The sequence below is a fragment of the Cucumis sativus genome, chromosome 5 (assembly GCF_000004075.3).
Source record: "Cucumis sativus cultivar 9930 chromosome 5, Cucumber_9930_V3, whole genome shotgun sequence".
NCBI lineage: Eukaryota > Viridiplantae > Streptophyta > Magnoliopsida > Cucurbitales > Cucurbitaceae > Cucumis > Cucumis sativus.
Genome location: NC_026659.2, coordinates 7,688,333 through 7,708,010, shown reverse-complemented (window position 1 = coordinate 7,708,010; position 19,678 = coordinate 7,688,333). Strand labels below are relative to the sequence as shown.

Genomic DNA, 19,678 nt, shown 5'->3' with positions numbered 1-19,678 from the left:
TAGAGTTTCAGTGGCTATGTCAATAAGACCTCCAAAGTGATCCTCAACAACCTCAAAGGTGCTTCTACACCAATAATCCAGAGGAAGGTATTTTATTTTGAGCCAACCACCGTAGCCTTTTAAAACAAGTGGCCGACTGTGTTTGATGTTGGTCCCATCTTTCGAATTGAGGTGGAAATTCCCCCAAGCCTGTCATTTTCCTCCCTGACAGATAAAATCTATGATCGATCCTTGATCAATACTAATGAGAGCATTCTCATCAAATAAAGAATTTATTAAATTTTCGTTTGGAAAAATTCTTCCAGCCTCTTATGAATCAATCTCCAGTTATGAGATTGGGTTAAGATTCATAAATATTCTAAATGAATATTCTCCTTTCATTCTTCTTAATCAGAGGTCGTCAATTTCATTAGTAAGTACTTGTGATGCTGTAATTTTCTAAATATTATTCACAGTCATGTTACTACAAAAGACAAAATATGTAATTAGAACAACTGTCTCTCCTGGAGTCAATTAAGTCAACACAACAAGCTTATCCATCCAGAAAATGTAAGCACAAAATGTCTCACACACCTTGCGGAACTGAACAAAATAATTAGATATCTGACGACGGGGAAGAATATTGTATATGTTATCTGAATTAGTATTGCCATTTCTACCAACGCGGCCGCGAGAAGCATTTCGATAATCATCAATAGCATCCTTGTAGGCATCTTCTTGTTGTTTTTCCATTGCAACATACCGAACCTACAACATTTTTCAGAGTTAAGGAAATACACAATATAATTTTTAAAAATTGTAAGAAGGAATAACAAAACTGAAGTGCAGCAAAGTTGAAAAAAAACAACAGTAATAATAGAAAAAGAAGTTCCGACCTACCTGCTGTATCTTTGGAACAAGTTGCTGCATAACATCAGATTTTAACCGTCTCAAAATAAATGGACCCAAAATGAATTTCATATGATTAATCAATGAATTATTCTCAGCTGTTAATAGTTTTTTCAAGTCCACATCCTCAGTAGCGAAGAGATTGGGCATCATAAACTCCAACAGTGACCACAGCTCCTGGACAAAAATCCTATCAGATGAGCTATAAACTAATCATGTCGATTAAAACAGTGATCAATCAAAATTGCAGGCAGACCATGAGATAGATCACAAATCAGATATGTGATTATATTCTCTGGATAATAACAAAGTACGAAAGAAGAAAAAGAAAAGACAAGTGAGAAGTTCTTTCAAGTCACAAAAAAGTAGGGTAAAAGAGATTAATCTAGGGCCTTACCTAAATTACTCTGATCCTACCTGCATCAGGTTTCAAATTCTAGGTTTGCCATACTTTTGAAGAAAGATAGTTGATCATGAGATGATTAAGCTTGTAGATGAGATTCTACGGCTAGAATTGATTCTCTTTTTTACTAATGAAAGTAATTCTACCAAAAATGATTCAAGCCATAATTAGTACATATGAAAAGTGCTAGATTTTTTTTTTTTTTAAATGGAAACAAACTTTTCATTTATACAATGAAAAGAGCATAGACAAATGACGAGTGCTAGAGCTAATACTCCTCATACGTTTTTCAATTTGCATGGCGTAGAAATGTTTGTAAATGTCTGCAATAAACATTTAGCAAACCAAAGAGTTTCAACAATATTAAAAGCATTTAACATCTCAAAAGACAATTGATAAATGCTTATAACACGTCAACATATATCTAGCTTTTTCACGAAAAACACAAAAAAATAAAATAAAATAATAGAATGAAAAAAAAATTAGTTTATCTGCTGTTGCATGATAAAAAGAAATGGTCATATAATAACAAAATTGATAATGGATCAGTACATGCAAATCATTTTGAAGCGGTGTCCCTGTCAACATTAATCGTTGCTTTGCATTACGTGCAAGAGACATTAAATTTTTCCACCGATAGCTGTTTCTATCTTTCAAGGCATGAGCCTCATCCATAAGAACACAACTCCATTGCCAGCGTTTCAGGATTTTACGTTCATCTTTTTGCTGGGAACTGTAGAAAATCGTTCATGATAAGGACTAATACAAACTCACATAATAAAAACTAACATAAATAAATAACAAAAAAAAAATTATAGACCTGTGTCTTTCAAAGAGAGAATAACAAACAAGAAGAACATTAAACGGAGGAGGCAACCCTGACTTAGCCAGAGAATTCAATTCCTTAGCATATGCCGACCGGGCGGCCCCATGATAGTGGAGTACAGAAAAGGATGGGCACCACTTTTTGAGTTCTCTTTCCCAATTCTCCAGAACAGATGCAGGGCATACAATTAGGTGAGGCCCCGAATCATTGTTCAAATATTTCAACATCACAAGGTATGTTATAGCCTGTCATCAGAAGGATTAAAGAAGAAGTAATGGCATCAAAATAACAATTGCTAACAGAAATATTCAGTACTGACTTGTATTGTCTTCCCCAGACCCATCTCATCTGCAAGTATAGCTGCAATATTGAGAAAATTACAAGATATTAAAGCTAACCCATGGAACAAACTCAACAATCATAAAACACAGCCATAGGAGTTATTTCCTACACTCGTTATGACAACAATGATGGACTTTTAGAATAGCAGCAAGCTCAGATTCCCGTACCATGGAATCAAAACGGAATACAAAGTTAGCTACAGCAATTACCAGCATCATGCTGTTCAATGTTCATTAAAAAGTTTAGTTCAGCTATAATTTTGTATGCCCTGTTGTCATCTTGCATTCTTGCTTGATGAGGTTAGCCACTAATCCTCTACAAATAAAGGGTTTAACCCCTGTCGAACTGTGCAGATCCCAACAGGCACAAAGCATGTACCCTCGAGGTAAGAAGTTTGAATCCCTCATCACATATACATTGTTGAACTCAAAAGAAAATTGAGAGTTAGCCCCTAAGGTTTGCATACTTTTTGAATCATAGCCCCATATTTGCATACTTATTCAATCAGATTAGAATACTTCCCTGCTGGTTTTGGGAGAATTCCTACTTTGATGTGGTTGGCATTGGAATAACAGAAAATGATGAACATGTATACAGTTCTGCTAATATGCCAAGTTAGGGCCTAAACCAGTAAGCATTTTGCAACACTCGATAACAATCAAGCATTAACATTTTGCAGCCAAGATTCCCATAATTTGTTTTTGTTGACTAAAGTTTTTAACTTGTATGGTCGGTTTCTTGTTTTGGTTAGTTCAGTCTTATTGTTGTTAATATCAATCTCGGTCTCTTGGATGTCAGAGCTAAAGATAAGTCAACCTAGTTGAGATATTTGGATGCATCTCTGATCCTCCCTTAATTCAATGATGTTTTGTTTCCATTTCAAAAAAAATATTGACAAATTGATATTTTTCCACAAGAAAAACAAAGCTTTTCTTTGATAAAATGAGAAAAGGCTAATGCTCAAAATACAATGAAATAAACAAAGCACATACAACCAAGTATAATCCGTAGCATGGCTAATCATGAAAAAATAAAGCAAATATAACAAAATACAACCCATAACAAAACAGATTGGCTTTGAACGAACGAACGAACACCGCACACCCACTAGTTTTTTTCTCTAAAAAAGGAAACATCTTTCATTAATGAAAAAAGGAAGTCAAGAGGACATATATATAAACATGTTCATTTAACCTGCAGGGACCCACCCTGAGCAGGCAGGAAATCACCGGTTGTATGGGGAAGGGGTGAAGGTGGGAACGCAGGAAGGGGTGAGGAACACTTCCACAACAGATGAATTTGTGACCAATGCTGCCTTTTGTTTTCTTTTTATAAGAAACTGATATTTGTATTCAAGAAAACAAAAGAAGATAGCTTGTTTTGTTATGGGTGCTCGCCCTGGGTAATTGCAGAGCGGCATGGCCTCACATCACCTTGCCTCTCGCCTCGCTGTCAGTGACTGCGCCTCAACACCACCAGCTTGAACACTTATGTCCTCAATTTTGGATGAAGAATAAGACAAACTTACAAGCAGAATTTCCATGATACTACAAACACCATTGTTGAGCTAAAGGCTAGCAAAAGAACAGTAGTTACAAAAATAAACTCCACCCTAACTCAAAGTAGTAAACGAAGCAATATTGATAGATAAAACATTTCCACTCCAGTAACAAAAAATCTAATCTTCATTCCAATTCCAAACACCATATTTTGCGTTGGATAATTAATGAAAATCCGCAAACCAGAAAGCCACAAAATGGATGAAAATTCACACATCCAGAAAGCCAACAACTTTTCAGAAGTCTATCACAAAAAAACATATCTCAACTAAAGAAAGAGCATTAGAATTCAAACACAGCCAAATAACTATAGATCAAAAAAAGTTTAGAATAATTTGTTTCTACCAACCAATATCAAAAGAACTTCAACATTGAAGTTGATTTCCTATTTTGTTGTTTTGTTCTTTGTATTTATTGTATTTTTCCTTACTAGTACTGGGTGTTTCTTTTATTTAAGGAACTCTTTCCTTCTCAAAGAAATAAGAAAGAAATTATTATTTTCAGCAAAACTCGTGAGAAATTCTTCCGCTTAGTAGAAATCTTTGTGAAGTTTTGTCCTTTAGTACTTTTGTCTTGCATCTGTACTCTAGTTTCTCTTTCATTATATGTTTTTGGTGGTTACGGCTGTATAGGCTTTGTATGGCCCAACTTGTTCATTTTGTAACTATGGAGATGATGATAACGCTCCATGGTGTTAACCAAGTTGAGATGTATGGGTGCATCTACTAATCTAAAATTTTTATTGCTCATTGTATAATTCTCTTGTCCAATGAGCTATTGTCTCATTATTGATATCTATATTAATAAAGAGACTTGTTTCCTTTTTTAAAAATTTAAAAAAAAAAAAAAACTCCCAAATATCAAAAGCAAATACTTCTCTCAAAATAAGTACATAGGCATAGATAATATTGACCATCTTTCACATCACCTATGACATTTTTTTTTTCTTTTCAAAAGGAAACAGAATAATAATATTGACAATCTTTCACATCCTATGACATTAGAAAAGATAGTTAAACATTTGCCATAACTAAAAGTGCTTAATACTTCTTTTCACGATGTACCAATGGATGGCAACTAAAACATGTTTTTACTGTGTAATTTGCCAAGTAAAAACATATGGAGAAATTATATAGATAATATACCTTAAGATAATTGCACCTGATGGCTTCAATATATAACTGACACAAGAGACTTTCATTCTTCAAACTTCAGCAAGCTAGTTGCTTGTCAGAAAGAGAACTAGAACCAAATAAATTCTATCTTTTCTGCCAGTCCATGGCTCCTTGCAAAACTATGTTGCATGATCTGAACACCCTACCTTTCTGTTGAGCTCACTACAGAATCCAGAATCCTATAGGAGAGATGCATGAAATAGCCCACTATTGGTGCAAGGCAAGGCATGAAACTGTCTCAAAATGTATTTTACACCAATCTTCAATGCAAATCTATCGCAACAACAGATCAATTGACACCATGTCAATTGGTTATTACTTGAAATGTTGAATTGAGCTGAAAATGCATTACTTGAATTCAAAAGATTAATAACCTCAACCGCCAGTTCAAGTAAAATCTTACTTCTACATGTAAAATCCAGCAAGTACATGCAGATAGTGTTACGTCATGTGTGTGCGTGTTTCATTTATAGGAATCTAGAAAAGGTATATGCAAATCTCGAATGGTGGTGCTATAATTTGTTTTCTTTGAAAAAGAGACCAGTCATTGTTATTAAAATTTGTGACAAATGCTCAAACTAAAGAGTTATACAAAGAGCATCAAAAACAAGAAGGAGCCTATGGATCAATAGACGCACCCAGACATCTCATCTAGATTGACACCCCCTTAGCACCCTCATCATATCTGCCAAAAAGACCACAAACATACAAAGATACAAAACAATAGCCGTCCACACCGCTGTAGTCAAAAAGCCCTGAACAACAACCACCAGAACAAGCACAAAGGGGCTGAAAAGTACAAAAGCCAATCAAAAATAAAATACTGCTTAACAAAACAAAAATCCCGAAGGGTTCTTACTAACTTCATAACCCATTTCTATCAAATGGATTCCCATTAGATTCATGTGGAATTTGGATCAATAATGTTTTACATATAACATGGCCAAAAGCCACCAAAACTGAGACAGCACAACGACCCACTATGACAGATTTGCAACACCTTATATATAATAAAAAGATCGGTTGACTATCATGTGCTAACACCATTGTTATAAAAAGAAAAAAAAAACTATATTTGCAGATTAAAAGACGAGTTAACTAATTTAATTTCTTTTTCTTAACTCTATGATTCTAGTTAGAAAACTATTTAATTGACAAGAAAAAAAATTGTACAAAAGATCAAGCTTGCCGAGGTTTTTTCTTCTACCTTTTTTTAACTAGAACAACTTCGAAAATGTGGAAACAAATTCCAAAAGGGAGTGGGAAAAAACAACAAGATCTTAAAACAAATACAATAAAACAAGAACAACTAAAAAACAAGAAAGACCAAACAACCAAAGCCCAACTTCAGAGAAATCTTGAAAAGGAACAGCAGCCAACAACTTGAACCACAACTAGAAAAACCTGGCCAGAAATCTTATCCAATAAAAAACAAATCAAAACTAATTAGAATCCACAAAGGCATTGACATAAAGCAAAAAGACAAAAAGTGAAGATGAATCAAAGAAATCATCTCACTGAAGACCACATAAGGCCAGAGAAAGGATCTTCTGTAAATGAACTAATATAGCTACAAGGATTGGAAATTCAAAGCTTTGGTGAAGCTATTGTAGAAAAGTTCCGACCACCCACTTATCTCACGAAAGAGACTAAGAGATGTGCACAAGTGTCCTTGCATGAATGCAAGGCATCGTTTTTGGGTCGGCAATGGCAATGGCAATATGATGTTCAAGCCCAACATAAGAGGCGAGAGAATATCTGAGCTACTTTGGATGGGCAGCAAAATAGTCCTCATGCCATTCACCATCACCACAATCCCAAATTGAAGGTTCTTTTATTAGAAACGGAGACAAACTTCTTTGTTAATAATAAAACTCAAAGTACAAGAGAGTTATACAATGAGTGTAATAAAGATGCCTAGAGAGCAATAAGCAAAGGGGATCAGAAGGTGCACCCGGGCAACTGAACTAGGTTGACACCCCCTAAGCACCAAAACAACATAACCCAAAATAAAGTAAGAAAAAAGTTAAGCCAAATACAATGAAACAAAGTAAAAAGAGAGGGGAAGGTAATTCCTCTCTCCTCTCTCCTCTCTCCTCCCCCCACACTCCACAGCTTCTCCCTGACTTCGGCACCCTCTAATTCTAGCAAGATAATTAGTTTTAGACATGGAGGTGAAAAACTGGAAAATCCAAGATTCGTTTTACTGCATATGGTTTGAAAGAGGATATTTCCATATTGAGGATGTAGATTTCAGAAATATTCTCAAAGTGTCTAAGCTCCAACTTGAATGGTTCATGGAAGCTATTACGAACCTAGTAAAAGAACCAGAATTGAAGTTCTTTTTGGAAAACAGAAATGAAGGACGTGAATCAGCAAGACTAACTAAATTTCGAACTCCTTCAGGGTGGTTCATGAGGTGTGTAACATGAAAGGGATACAGTGACTTCTCCATTATTCACATCTTTTCGGGTGATTCTAAGAAGGGATGGTCTTCATTTCTTAATATGATTAAGGACTTTTTAATACAAACAGTAGCATTCCTCCCTACAACATGACTCACTGAATACAAAATCACGGCCTCCTCCAGCAAACTCCCTAGGTTTAAGCTATGCAAATAAAGTAAAGGATGCCATGAGCAATTCTCAATCGAGCACAAAGGAAAAAAATCAAATTTTGGGCAAAATGCATTGGGTTCGAAAATCAGACGATTGCATTAAGGAAGACTTCTCTAACCTCTAGATATTATCATGTTTATTTGCCTTTGATGAATGGAAGGACATAAAAGACCCATCTTGAAGACTTGTTCAACATTAACCCGTTATATGCCAATAAAGCCGTCATCAAAGTAACCAAAGGAAAGGTTGAAGATGTAACTATCAAACCCGGAAAATGGTTTAACTACCGAAAATTTCACCTATTATATGAAAAGTGGGATGATGCATAGAAAAGCAACACATTACAAGGTATGGAGGGTGGCTCACAGTTAAGAACCTTCCCCTTAGCTTTGGGGGCATTGAGGGATCATTTACATGTAGCATAAGAGAAGATGAAGAGCTATGTTGACCTTAAGCGAAGACATGTAGAGTTTAAAGAAGGAGATATGTACTTGAAAACCCACCCATATAGACAGGTATCAATGAGAAAGAGGCGAAATGAGAAACTGTCCCCTAATACTTTGGTCCATATCAAATTCTTAAGAAAATTGGATCTGTGGCTTACAAGTTGGAGTTGCCAGCTTCAGCTACCATTCATCCTGTTTTCCATGTTTATTGAAAAGAGCATTTAGTGAATGTAAGGATAAACAAGAGTTAGTGCCCTACATGACTGAGAATCATGAATGGACTGCTGTACTGGACGAAGTCTATGGTTATAAAAAGAATGATAAGGGAGTTTGGGAGGTTTTGATGAGTTGGAAGGGGTTACCACAACATGAGGCAACCTGGGAGACTTATGATAACTTCCAACAATCCTTTCCTCATTTCCACCTTGAGGACAAGGTGAATTTGGAGCGGTAATGCAATGATAGACCACCAATAATTCATCAATACAGTAGAAGGGGGAAAAATAAAGAGAATAAGTCGTTGAAGGAGTTAGCTGTAAATATAACTGAAGGGGGAACCACAGGGTAGACGAGAGTGATATAAATAGAAAATAAGTGGGAGGGAAAAGTTGGCTAGTCTTTGATGTAATCAGTTCTGTGCATCCTTGAGAGATAGGATACAGATTGGTGAGGGAGAGTTCTTGTACATCGAATTGAAAGTTAATATTCAATTTGAAATCTTTCATTGTAATCCAAACTATACTATTAGCAATAAAGATTTTAGTTCAATTTCATATTGAATCTGTGTTGGAAACTGGGTTCCAACAGCATCACAAGTTTTCTCGGTTGTTGAAACCCTATCCCAAGCATTTTTCAAGAAAAAGAAAAGAAATCTCGCTCCTCATTTTTCCTTTTCAGATTCCAACCTAGATCTTTTAGAAGTCCGTTGTTTGCATGCTCAGTTACCACCTTCTACCAAGAAATCTGCCCCTTCCCTACCACAGAAATTCAAATTCTCAGCCTTTAATCCTAATTCGGATGTTCATTTTCAAAGAGCATTCCATGCTCTCCACCGCATTCCAACCAAAAAAAGATTTTAGAGTCCAAAGTTGGTTCTCCCTTTAGTGTGAGCACTCAGGATTCTTGTGACAGCATTGAGTCTTTAGCTCAAACCTCTCCGAAGAAAATAGAAATCTTGGGTGAAGATTTGGCTGCTTTGTTTCATGATGATGATTTGGCTTCAAAAGTGGACGAGCTTTTCAATAGAACCCCTTTGTCCCTTTCAAAAATTCCAGCTCACTTGAGATTCATTGTTGAAACTTGTGACTTAATTATGGCTTGAGCGCTCTTCTACCTTGGGTTTTATCATTGGATGATGTTCAGTGTTTATTCAAGTGTTCTAGCTATCCTTGCTTTTGTGTTGCCATTGTGGTGACTGAAGTTGTTTCCTTCCTCAGAGCTGGTGTCATCTCTGGCTTGTTCTGTCCCCTGGTTGTCAGTCTTTTCTTGGATTGCAGCAGCTGACGATACATTCTTTGAAAATTTTCCTTTTTTATTTTCTTGAAGTTGTTTTGTTTGGTTGTATAGTTGTTTTGTATTGTTTAGTGTGGCCTTGGTTCTGGTTTTGTTATTTCTCCATTTATTGTATCTGTTTTGATTTTTGTTGCCATTGTGGTTGTCGTTGTCCTGTGTTGTCTCTTGTATTTGGATTTCCCGTTCTCATTATATCAATGAAATATTCTGTTTCCTTTTCAAGAAAAAAAACCAGAAGCTTACATTTTCAGATTTGATTGAGACATTTTCTTACCAAACTCAAGTTATTTGTGATTCTACCACCTTGAGTTTGAGAGAGTTAAAAAGGAAAATTAGGGTTTATGGATTATTAGTATTTTCCATTACTATTTTCCTTCAGTAGCTCTTTTGAGGTCTTCTACTTATTTCCCTATGTAAAAGGTCATATGTACTCTTAATTATTTTGATTTATTCAATATATTATATAAAATTATCGCCCATGATTATAGTTCTTTGCTACATAGCCAGCTTATTTTGATATCATAAGAAAACCCCAATGACTACATAAAACAGTTTATCTAATTAGCAAAATCCAACCAAAAGTCCCCAAATAAAATTGCTCAATTAGTAACCAGTTTGTTAACTCAACAATACTTTTTGCCATGCGTTTATTGAATATTTCAATCCAGTGGTATGAAATCAAAATCCACAAGAAATCGAACAGCACAATTTGATAGTCACTTAAGCTCAAAGCTGTACATAAAATATGAGCTAATTCAGTTTCACAAAGACTCCGCAGTTGGACAACGACAGCTTTTACCAAGCATGGTCAAACTAGAATCAGATATAAAAGTAAACATGATGTTACCCATGGCAGTTACTACAAATTTATGTTATACACATTATGATGGTAAGAGCAGTATTCAGTACCTCCACCAACTCCCTTCTGATACAAAAGAAGAAGAAAGTTCACGCCAACCAGCTGATATGGCTTGAGAACAGGCTCAAAATCAGAATCTTCAGCCTTGCAAGCCGCATTAATATCATCCTATATTAGGATATTAAAATTCATTAAATTGCATTTTTGTCTTACAGAAGCAACTTGTGCATTGAAATTCTTTTTTAAAAAATTTAGGATTATAAATCAATAGAAATAGAAAAATAATAATGAACAAGATTATTGATTGTAAGAACAGAACAGAAAACACAGTCCAAACTGTAACTATACTTTCATTTCCTTTTTTATATTAGGACTAGACTCTCTGTCGTGCCTCTTTCTCCCTGTTCTAGGGTTTTCCACGTAAACTTTGGGTTCTCTTCTCTACCATTTAACATGGTATCATAGAGAGGTGACGAAACCTAACCGCCATTGGCGAAAACTATCCGGTGCAAGATCACCTGAGCTCTGCACCAGTCTTGTCCAAGCCACAACTGCCACAACGGCCAACGTCGACAGAATCATAGCCAGCGTCGCCAACTTTTCCACTGCAGCCTGCCGTCACTGTTGTCCAAGTCGTTATTGATTGTTATCTTCAGTTCTTGCATATCCGTTCATTTATGGTGCCACCATAAACTTTTGACGAAAACCCTAGCCGAAACATACACCATGAAACTGAGATTAGTGAGTCGTCTGCCTAGCACAAAGGTAAATTCCATGTCACGGCAACAAACTTCTAGCAACAATCGAGTCTTGCTCATCATGTGTTGCCTAGTTATGAACATCAAGGTTCAATGGTTTGTCCCCGATAATGTTACAACAACAATTAGCTAATCTTCAGACAAATTTTCAGCAAATCTCTGCTCTTTGGGCAGCCCTAGGTGCTTCCACAAACCTAAATTCTAGAACAATGAATTCAGGCATTCCTTTCAATTTACCGATGGTCCTTGAGGGACGTCACAAGTTTGAGTGTCCACCGATTAGATACCAAGACCCAGACCAGAGAGAGCATATTTGGAAAGGGGAAAACTCCCTCCTTCGATCACAGCTAATTAAGCAATAATGTGGAACCTCAAATAGGGAAACCATTGTATGTTGCAACTGCTCAAGATATCTGGGATGCAGTTCAAAAATATATTATAAAAGAAAGAACGCATCTCATCTTTACACTTTGCGTAAACATGCTCATAAGTGCAAACAGGGGACGATAGATGTCACTTCATACTTTAACAAATTGCCCCTAATTTGGTCAAAGATGGATATGTGTCGTGAAATTATATCTAGGATTGTCCGTGCGAAAGTGTCCAATATTCCAAGCTTGAGGAAGTTGATCGTGTTTATGATTTCTTAGCTGATTTGAACTCCAAGTTCGATGTAGTGCGAGGCCGTATATTGGGACAAAAGCCTATACGTTCTCTTATAGAAGTGTCCTAAGGTGGATCTAGAGGAAGACAAAGTCAGTGCTATGAACATCATGATGGTATCTCCTCCTGATTTTGCTTCTTTCAATGCAAAATTATCGGGTTCTTACAATGAAACAAAATGGGAAACAAACCCCGGTGTGTGAACTTGGCAAGAAACCCTAGCATACGAAAGAATAGTGCTAGAAGTTACACGATTGACCATCAAATGGCAAAAGACGCCCTTCAAATGACAAGCCCAGCCCTAGTCAAGCTGTTAAGAGAATTGGCGAGTGCCCCCCAACCACAATCTCGGGTGAATTGTCAAAGTAACCACGGTGTCTCTTCCTTTAGGGCCATTGTTCAATCAGATACCTCTAAATCCTTAAGTTTCCTAAGCATAAATGGTAAGAAGCCATAGATACCTGATTCAGTGGACACTTATCATTTGACTAGATCCTATTATAATTTTCTATCTTATTCCTCGAGTGCTGGTAATGAAAAGATTCAAATGGCAGATGGGTCCTGTGCTCCTATTGCAAGCAAGGGTCATATTTCTCCCTTTGATGGTTTAACTTTACAAAACGTGTTGCATGTACCCAAAATATCTTACAATTGACTATCTGTTAGTAAAATAACAAGTGACCTAAATTGTTAATTTTCCTTCTAACCCTACAATGTTTTCTTTCAGGGCTTGAGCTTGGGGAAGACGATTGGCACCGCTCGTCTCAATAAGAGACTCTATCTCCTTGACAATAATGCTCCCTCTAGGAATTGTTATGGGACTAGTTTGTTGTCTTCTCAATTTCCAACTTCAGAAAAATATGGTATGTTATGGCATTTTCACCTTGATCACCCAACTTTTCAATACATAAAATATTTATTTCCTCATTTATTTAATAAAGTTTATATCTCTTCTCTATCTTGTGATCATGCAAAACAGCATAGAGTCACCTTTCTGCCCCAACCTTATAAACCTTCTCAACCCTTCACTCTTATTCGTAGTGATGTTTGGCGTACCTAGAGTATTATAACCTCTCCAGAAAAACGATGGTATGTGACCTTTATTGATGATCATCCCATCTCACGTGGGTTTTCTCCTCACTGATAAATCTAAGGTTTCTTATGCAACACCGTGGTGCTCTTTATCCAAAACCTTCCAGGACTACTCTTTGCAAGAGACTATTGAATTGGCAAGCTTTTATCTTCCCTCCAAGTTGATGCTTTGCCCTTCATGTTCGGTGGACAGCTCCCTTTGATATTTGTCATATTTTAGCTCCAGTACTGCTTGCTTTTTCTAATGACTATCTTTGTATTTGCTTTTGCTCAGTATTGGCTTATAACTTCTTTTAGAACAAGAAACGAGCCTCTTCATTAAGATAATGATATGAGACTAATGCTCAAAGTACAAAGGAAACAACAAGCATAAAGATACAACCCAGACATCTCAACTAGGTTAACACCCTCTTAGCATCGTCATTACCTACAAAAAGAATCTTACAAATAACTTGGAAAGATTCTTAGTTCTTACCGTAGGCCTTTTTCTGTGTTTTGAAGTCTTGGTGGATTTCTTCATTTTTAGCCTTAGAACTTTTATGTTTTTATGTTTTTATGTTTTTGGCCTTATCGGGTGTTAGATTTTCTTCTAGTTTTTTATTGCCTGTTGGCCCCTTTGTATTACATTGGACATTAATTAATTTTAGAAAGTTTTGTTTTTGTATTCTCAGAATATGATGATTGGCGCTAAGGAGGTGTCAACCTAGTTGAGATGTCTGAGTGCGCCTCCTGATCCCCCAAGTTCCCTAATTTAGACTTCTTTATTACTCATTGTATAATTCTCTTGTACTCTGAGTTCTTATTAATAAAAAAGCTTGTCTCTGTTTCAAAAAAAAAATTGATAAAGACTAAAAATTTACAATCATTGCCAGGAATAATAAAAATAACAAAACAAGACTATGAATTGTAGTAGAGGAAGAGCCATCTTATCTACAACTACTGTCAACAAATTTTATTTTTGAAAAGGAGACAGCCTCTTTATTAATATAATAATAATGAGACGAAAGCTCATAGTACAAGAGAATTATACAATGAGCATGCAACCATGGATCATGAGGTGCACCTGGACATCTCAACCTGGTTGACACCCCATAACACCCTCGTCATATCCAAACAAGCTAAAAACCAAAACAAATGAGTAATGTCCAAAGGCAAAGCAAAACCAAAAGAAGTACAAAGAAATACAAATACAAATAAAAGGACTAAAAGACTATATCAGACTAAACATCCATCAACTCGCACTGAGACAAACTCGAGATCCTTGGAGAAGGAACACCACGAGGAGGCTAAAAGTTGACGACTCCATCGAGGTCTTACGCTGAGAAGCTTGCTCGAAAATAAATCTCTAGGATCTTCCCAAACACAAAATTCTGAAAACGATGCAAACAAGTTGACAATAAGCAATCAAAACTAGGTTGTGTGAAGAGTCACTAGCAGCAAAGCAAAAGTGCAGATTGAAGAAGACAAGCAGTGACCAAAAGCCATTTTCCAAATTAGATTAACGATTTTCGACTAAGACTTCTGTAATACCATAGAATTATTACAGCTTTAACTCGGAGGAATGAATTAACTCAAAAATTTCCAATAGGAGCCAACAACCACTAACTTTGGTTGATTACAACCCTTTCTTTCCTGTGTGACTAAAGCCCCTTAATAATCTGAAACTCACTCACTTCTTCAACCTTCAAGTTTTCACTTCTTCAACCTTTAAGTTTTCTTAAAACTGAAAAACCAAGCAAACTAAGGTATCATCCGCGATTCATGGAAACGAGAACACTTCAGTTTAAACTAATATCTTGACTTGAATAATCAGCAAAAGCCTCGGAGAGAGAGGTCCAAAGGGATGCGTTCAATCGAGCTGCTTCAAATCTAGTAACCAAGGAGTTTCCTTATCATGGAAGACCCTCTGGTTTCTTTCAAACCACAATAAGTCAACACAGCTTTCATCCCATTAATCCACAGGATTTATTGATTCTTTTTAAGCTTTGGCCCCACCAAAATCTGAAAAACATTGCTCGCGGCTGTTTTTCCAAAAACCCAGCTGATGCCAAAAAATTTAAAATAATGCAAACCAACAGTTTTGAGCATAACCGCACTCAAAGAGGATGTGCTGAATGTCTTTCTCTTCTCCTTTGCACAGTGCGCAAATACTTGAAGACACACAATGGGAAGGATACTTTCTTTGTAAGACCGAGGAGCAATTTAAGTGACCAACTATTATAATCCATACCAGAATATTAACTCGTCTAGGACTTCTCGTCCTCCAAAAAGCCTTCTTTAGAGCCATGTCAAGCGGAGAAGCCAAAGAGAGATGATTAATTTTTCCACCTTTGTTCCCTTCCTTAAAGAAGTTCCTCAGAACTTGTTCTATCTTTGATAAAACCTTACCTGGAGGAAGACATGTAATAAATAGGAAGGTTAGAGAGAACTGATTTGCAAAGGGTAGCTCTTCCTCCTCGAGAAAGATTGTATCTTCTCCACTTGTCCAGCTTGCGTTGTAATTTATCAATAACCGGTTGCCAAAACTCCACCTCCTTCAGACAGCCACCCAAGGGTAGGCCTAGATACACAAGTGGAAGGTGCTCCACCTTACAATTTAGCCTTGCTGCCACTGAGAGAAGTTTCCCATCATCAACATTAATGCCACGTACAGCAAATCTTTCCCAATTTATTTTCTGGTGCACAAGATTATCAAGCATTTTCATCATCAAACTTGCAGAAAATTAAGGTGTCATCAGCGAATTGGAGAATAGAGACATACACCTTTTCTTTTCCAACCCAAAATCCTTAATACAGCCCCTTTTCGTGTAGTCTTGCAATCAAAGAACTCAAAACTTCACTTACCAGAAGAAATAAGAAAGGGGAGAGTGGGTCCCCTTGACTATATTGAACAGTAATATTTGACATTGAAGATAATATGGGGCCAACCAAGATTTGTTGTAAATCTTCACAGTTCACCATACATAATGTACAAATAGAAGGCAAAAGTTAGTGCACCTGAAGCTTATGTTGCAAAGTAGTAGAACAATTCAGGATTCCAAAAATAATTATTCACACCAAAATATTAATAAGCTCAGGGCTCTTAGATTTCCACAAAGCCTAATCAATCTCCTTTTCTTAAAGGGGACGAGGTAATCAAGTGGTTGGATGAGGAGTTAGCACTTAACAGTAAATTTCCTTGAAGAATCCAATGGTCATCACCCAGAATAGAAAAGAGGTGATTGAGATTAATGCTTGTCAGCCAAATTGCTCCTCCTCAACTGTTGTAAATTTTAAAATTTCTTTATCATTTAGTTGCTTTGGAAAAGAAAGTTACTTGAACAAGTTTCTAAATCTCAATTATCAAATATATTACCATTTGGGAATGAAGCTATATCAAATAGTTGAGGGAAATGCAGTTCGAATGAAGAATCAAGACTCCGAACATCAAGCAACAAGTAAATATTCCCCCCATTTCCTAACTAGATAGTAGAATTTACTCCAAATCTTGAAATCCTAAAACATGGGCTTCTCAAACTCAAACCATACTTTCCTAATGTATGTCACTGAAAGGTGCTAACAAGTAACACCATGAATGCTCTTTATTACTTTGCACCAAAGTGCATCAGGTTTCCTAATAAATCTCCAACTCCATATGTTTAATAAAGCCAAGTTCCTGTTTTCCAAGTTTCCCAAGTCGATACCTCCACCCTGTAAAGACTTTGAAGTGGAATCCTAATTCACAAGATGTTCCAGTTTACTCCCTTTTTAAACTTCCCATAAGAATGAGCAAATAGTTCTTTCCATTTCTGAGATCACCAAACTGGGCATTAGGAACATTGGCATATAATGGGCAGGTAAATTTGCCAAAACTGCATTACTCAAAGTTAATCAACCTCCTGCGAATATACTGCCCCCACCCCATCTGTCTAGCTTTTTATAAACTTTATCTATAATTAGCCACGAAAAAGATAGTTGCTTTGGATATCTCACCGAAAGTGAAACCCAAATACAAAAACAGTAGCTTTTCAGCTTTACATTTCAGCTTGGAGATGGAGAAGGTAGAAAGCATAAATTTATCATCAACATTAACACCACAGAAGAATGATTTGTTCCTTTACCTTGAGTCCGGAGCACCATTCAAAGAACCTAATAGTTTGGATCAGAATATCCAACATAGCTTCATTATACTTGCAGAATAAAAGTGGATCATCCAACCACAAGAGTTGTTTCTTGCGAAATTGAGACGTGAATTTTATCTTTTTCCACCATGAGACCTTCAAAAACTCCATTCTCATGAATTCGAGAAACAAAAGCACAAGGACTTCACTTATAATTAGGAAAAGAAAGAGAGATAAAGGATCAACTCAAAAGAGGACAGCACAAATTTATTAAGTGTGCCCCTTTCCTCTCCTCCACCATCATTTTGAAGGAAATCACTCCTGATCTTCTCTAAAGTTTACAAACTGACACCAAATCCTGAAGAGAGATAGGAAGTAGGTTGGAATCCAACTCAAAACATAGAAATACTAGATCAGGATCCTGCCTCTTTTCAAGAGACAAAAACCCCCTTCCAAAGTGCCAACTTCTTTCAAATCTTACTCTTACTCACCACAGGATCCCAAGACTTTAGACATTTTAAGCTATGACCAGCGGGAAGACCAAGACAAGATAAAGGAAGGACCCCACCTCACATCCAACCATATCAACGCACCTACCCACCTTGTTCAAATGATAATTTACCCCAAGTTGTGTTCAAATGACAATTTACCCCAAGAGTTGGCACTTCGCCATATTAATCTCCAAACCAGAAAAATTGGAGTAAAAGGTTGAAGATCGTCAAGAGGGATGACCCTCCCTATTGACATGAAGACCCTTCGCTTCACCATCCTCTCTGGCCACCTTCTAAAGAAGGATGAGGCATTGTTGTGGTTGCACATTTTTATGTCTTTCTTTTGGGACCTTTTAGATGAAAAGAAATAAAAGAATTCTGTCTACTATAAGAAACATGCTTGCAATAGGTCTTATGATCAGGTAATTTATCTTGCTATATCCTGGTGTACAGTGCCAACTTCCTTTAAGTCTTATACCTATGCTTCCCTTTAAACAAATTGGAAACCTCTTGTCATCTCTAAGAAGATTCTCCTCTTTTTTTTCTTTTTCTTTTTTTTTTTGTAAATTTCACAACATTAATAAAATTATTTCATACCAAACAAAAAAAAAATGGCAACAATTGAAGCTCTATCCTGCAAAGTCTTTGGCTCAATTGTACGGGCTTTGTTCTTGTTCATTTTTTTCATTTCTCCTTGTGAGGTTCGTTTTACAAAAAGAACAAACAATATACACATTTAACGGATCATAAAAGGGTTAGATGTTGATTTATGGCATCCACTTATTAAACAAAAACTATTAAATCTGTTAAGGGACAAAACAAAACCGAGCAAGAAGACCATTCAACATCAATCCATAATTATGCTGAGGAAATAAAAGCGCTCCAATTCAGATTGAACTCTGAGATGTACCTGGGTGACTATCCTAACGGAAGAAGACTCCACTTCTGAATATCGTTCAGAGGCAGAAACCGAAGAGCCGTACAGCTCTCTCTTCAACTCGGCAGATAATTTTGCACACTTCTGCAAAGCCTTACCGACGACATCATCGTCATCCTCCCTACCCTCCTCCAGCTCCTCCTCGCTCGTCGACTTTACATCACAAACCTCAGTCAATTCCCTCTCACTTTCATCATCTTCGTCATCAACCACAAACCGACGGCCACGACTCACTGCCGTGGTGGATTTCACTCCCTCAACCTCGACATCCTCGTCCTCCAAATTTTCCTCATAATTTTTGGAACTTTCCATGACTACGACACAATCGTCGCTACTCTCGTCGGAAATATAGAGCTGGTGGGGTCGGTATGCGAAAGATTCAATCGGAGGAGGGATCGAAGGTTCAGTCTGTGGTTTTGTGAAGACGCGAGAGGGCTTGAAGGAGTGATTGGACCACTCTTCGTCGGAAATTTCTTCGAAGACGCGCTTCATGCTGTAAGGGAGAAGTTGAGAGAATTTTCCGGCGGTGAAGACTGTTAGAAATGAAGAAGAAGAAGACGAAAGGAACGACCGCCGTTCGGCGTATACTGTGCGAAAGAGTTCACGTAAAAGTGTTTTTCCCTTTTTTTTCCTTTTTTTTCCTTTTTTTTCCTTTTTTCTTTCTTTTTTCTTTTCTTTTTTTTTTGTTAATTACGTAAATAGAATAGAGGACCAATTTTCATTTTAGGGAGGTTTACTTCACATGCCGAAAGCACTCATTTAGAATGAATTTAATGGGCTGCTATTTTAATCTTCATTTATCATATAGCACTATTTATAACTTAGCGGTGGAAACTTCTCGAGTATTGGGCTATTTTAGTTCATTTTTTACATTTCACCCTCAACTTCATATAGGTAAAGTGGGTTAATGTAGTTCATGTCACATCCCTCCTGATTTACCTCTTAAATTAAGATAGAGACGTGCAAGAGAAATATCAACATTTCTTGGTAGTGCGACACTCGACGTTTG

General features: G+C 36.7%; 1 protein-coding gene across 2 annotated transcripts in view; it reads right to left on the bottom strand.

The window, feature by feature from the left end:
* The window catches only part of LOC101219716 (protein CHROMATIN REMODELING 19), a 31,636-nt gene extending 12,209 nt beyond the window's left edge, over nucleotides 1-19,427 (bottom strand). Inside the window, exons 1-7 of one of the 2 annotated variants that reach the window (XR_004216656.1) lie at nucleotides 18,643-19,427; nucleotides 10,679-10,796; nucleotides 2,437-2,477; nucleotides 2,112-2,362; nucleotides 1,844-2,024; nucleotides 880-1,065; nucleotides 574-747 (exon numbers count right to left, since the gene is read on the bottom strand). Coding sequence is in view for 1 of the 2 variants with exons in the window: in XM_004140351.3 (XP_004140399.1) it covers nucleotides 574-747; nucleotides 880-1,065; nucleotides 1,844-2,024; nucleotides 2,112-2,362; nucleotides 2,437-2,477; nucleotides 10,679-10,796; nucleotides 18,643-19,161 (1,470 nt within the window). In the remaining variant the exon portion in view is untranslated. The remainder of the gene's footprint in view (nucleotides 1-573; nucleotides 748-879; nucleotides 1,066-1,843; nucleotides 2,025-2,111; nucleotides 2,363-2,436; nucleotides 2,478-10,678; nucleotides 10,797-18,642) is intronic. The other variant, XM_004140351.3, reaches the window with a different exon arrangement.
* Between the last annotated feature and the right edge of the window lie 251 nt (nucleotides 19,428-19,678).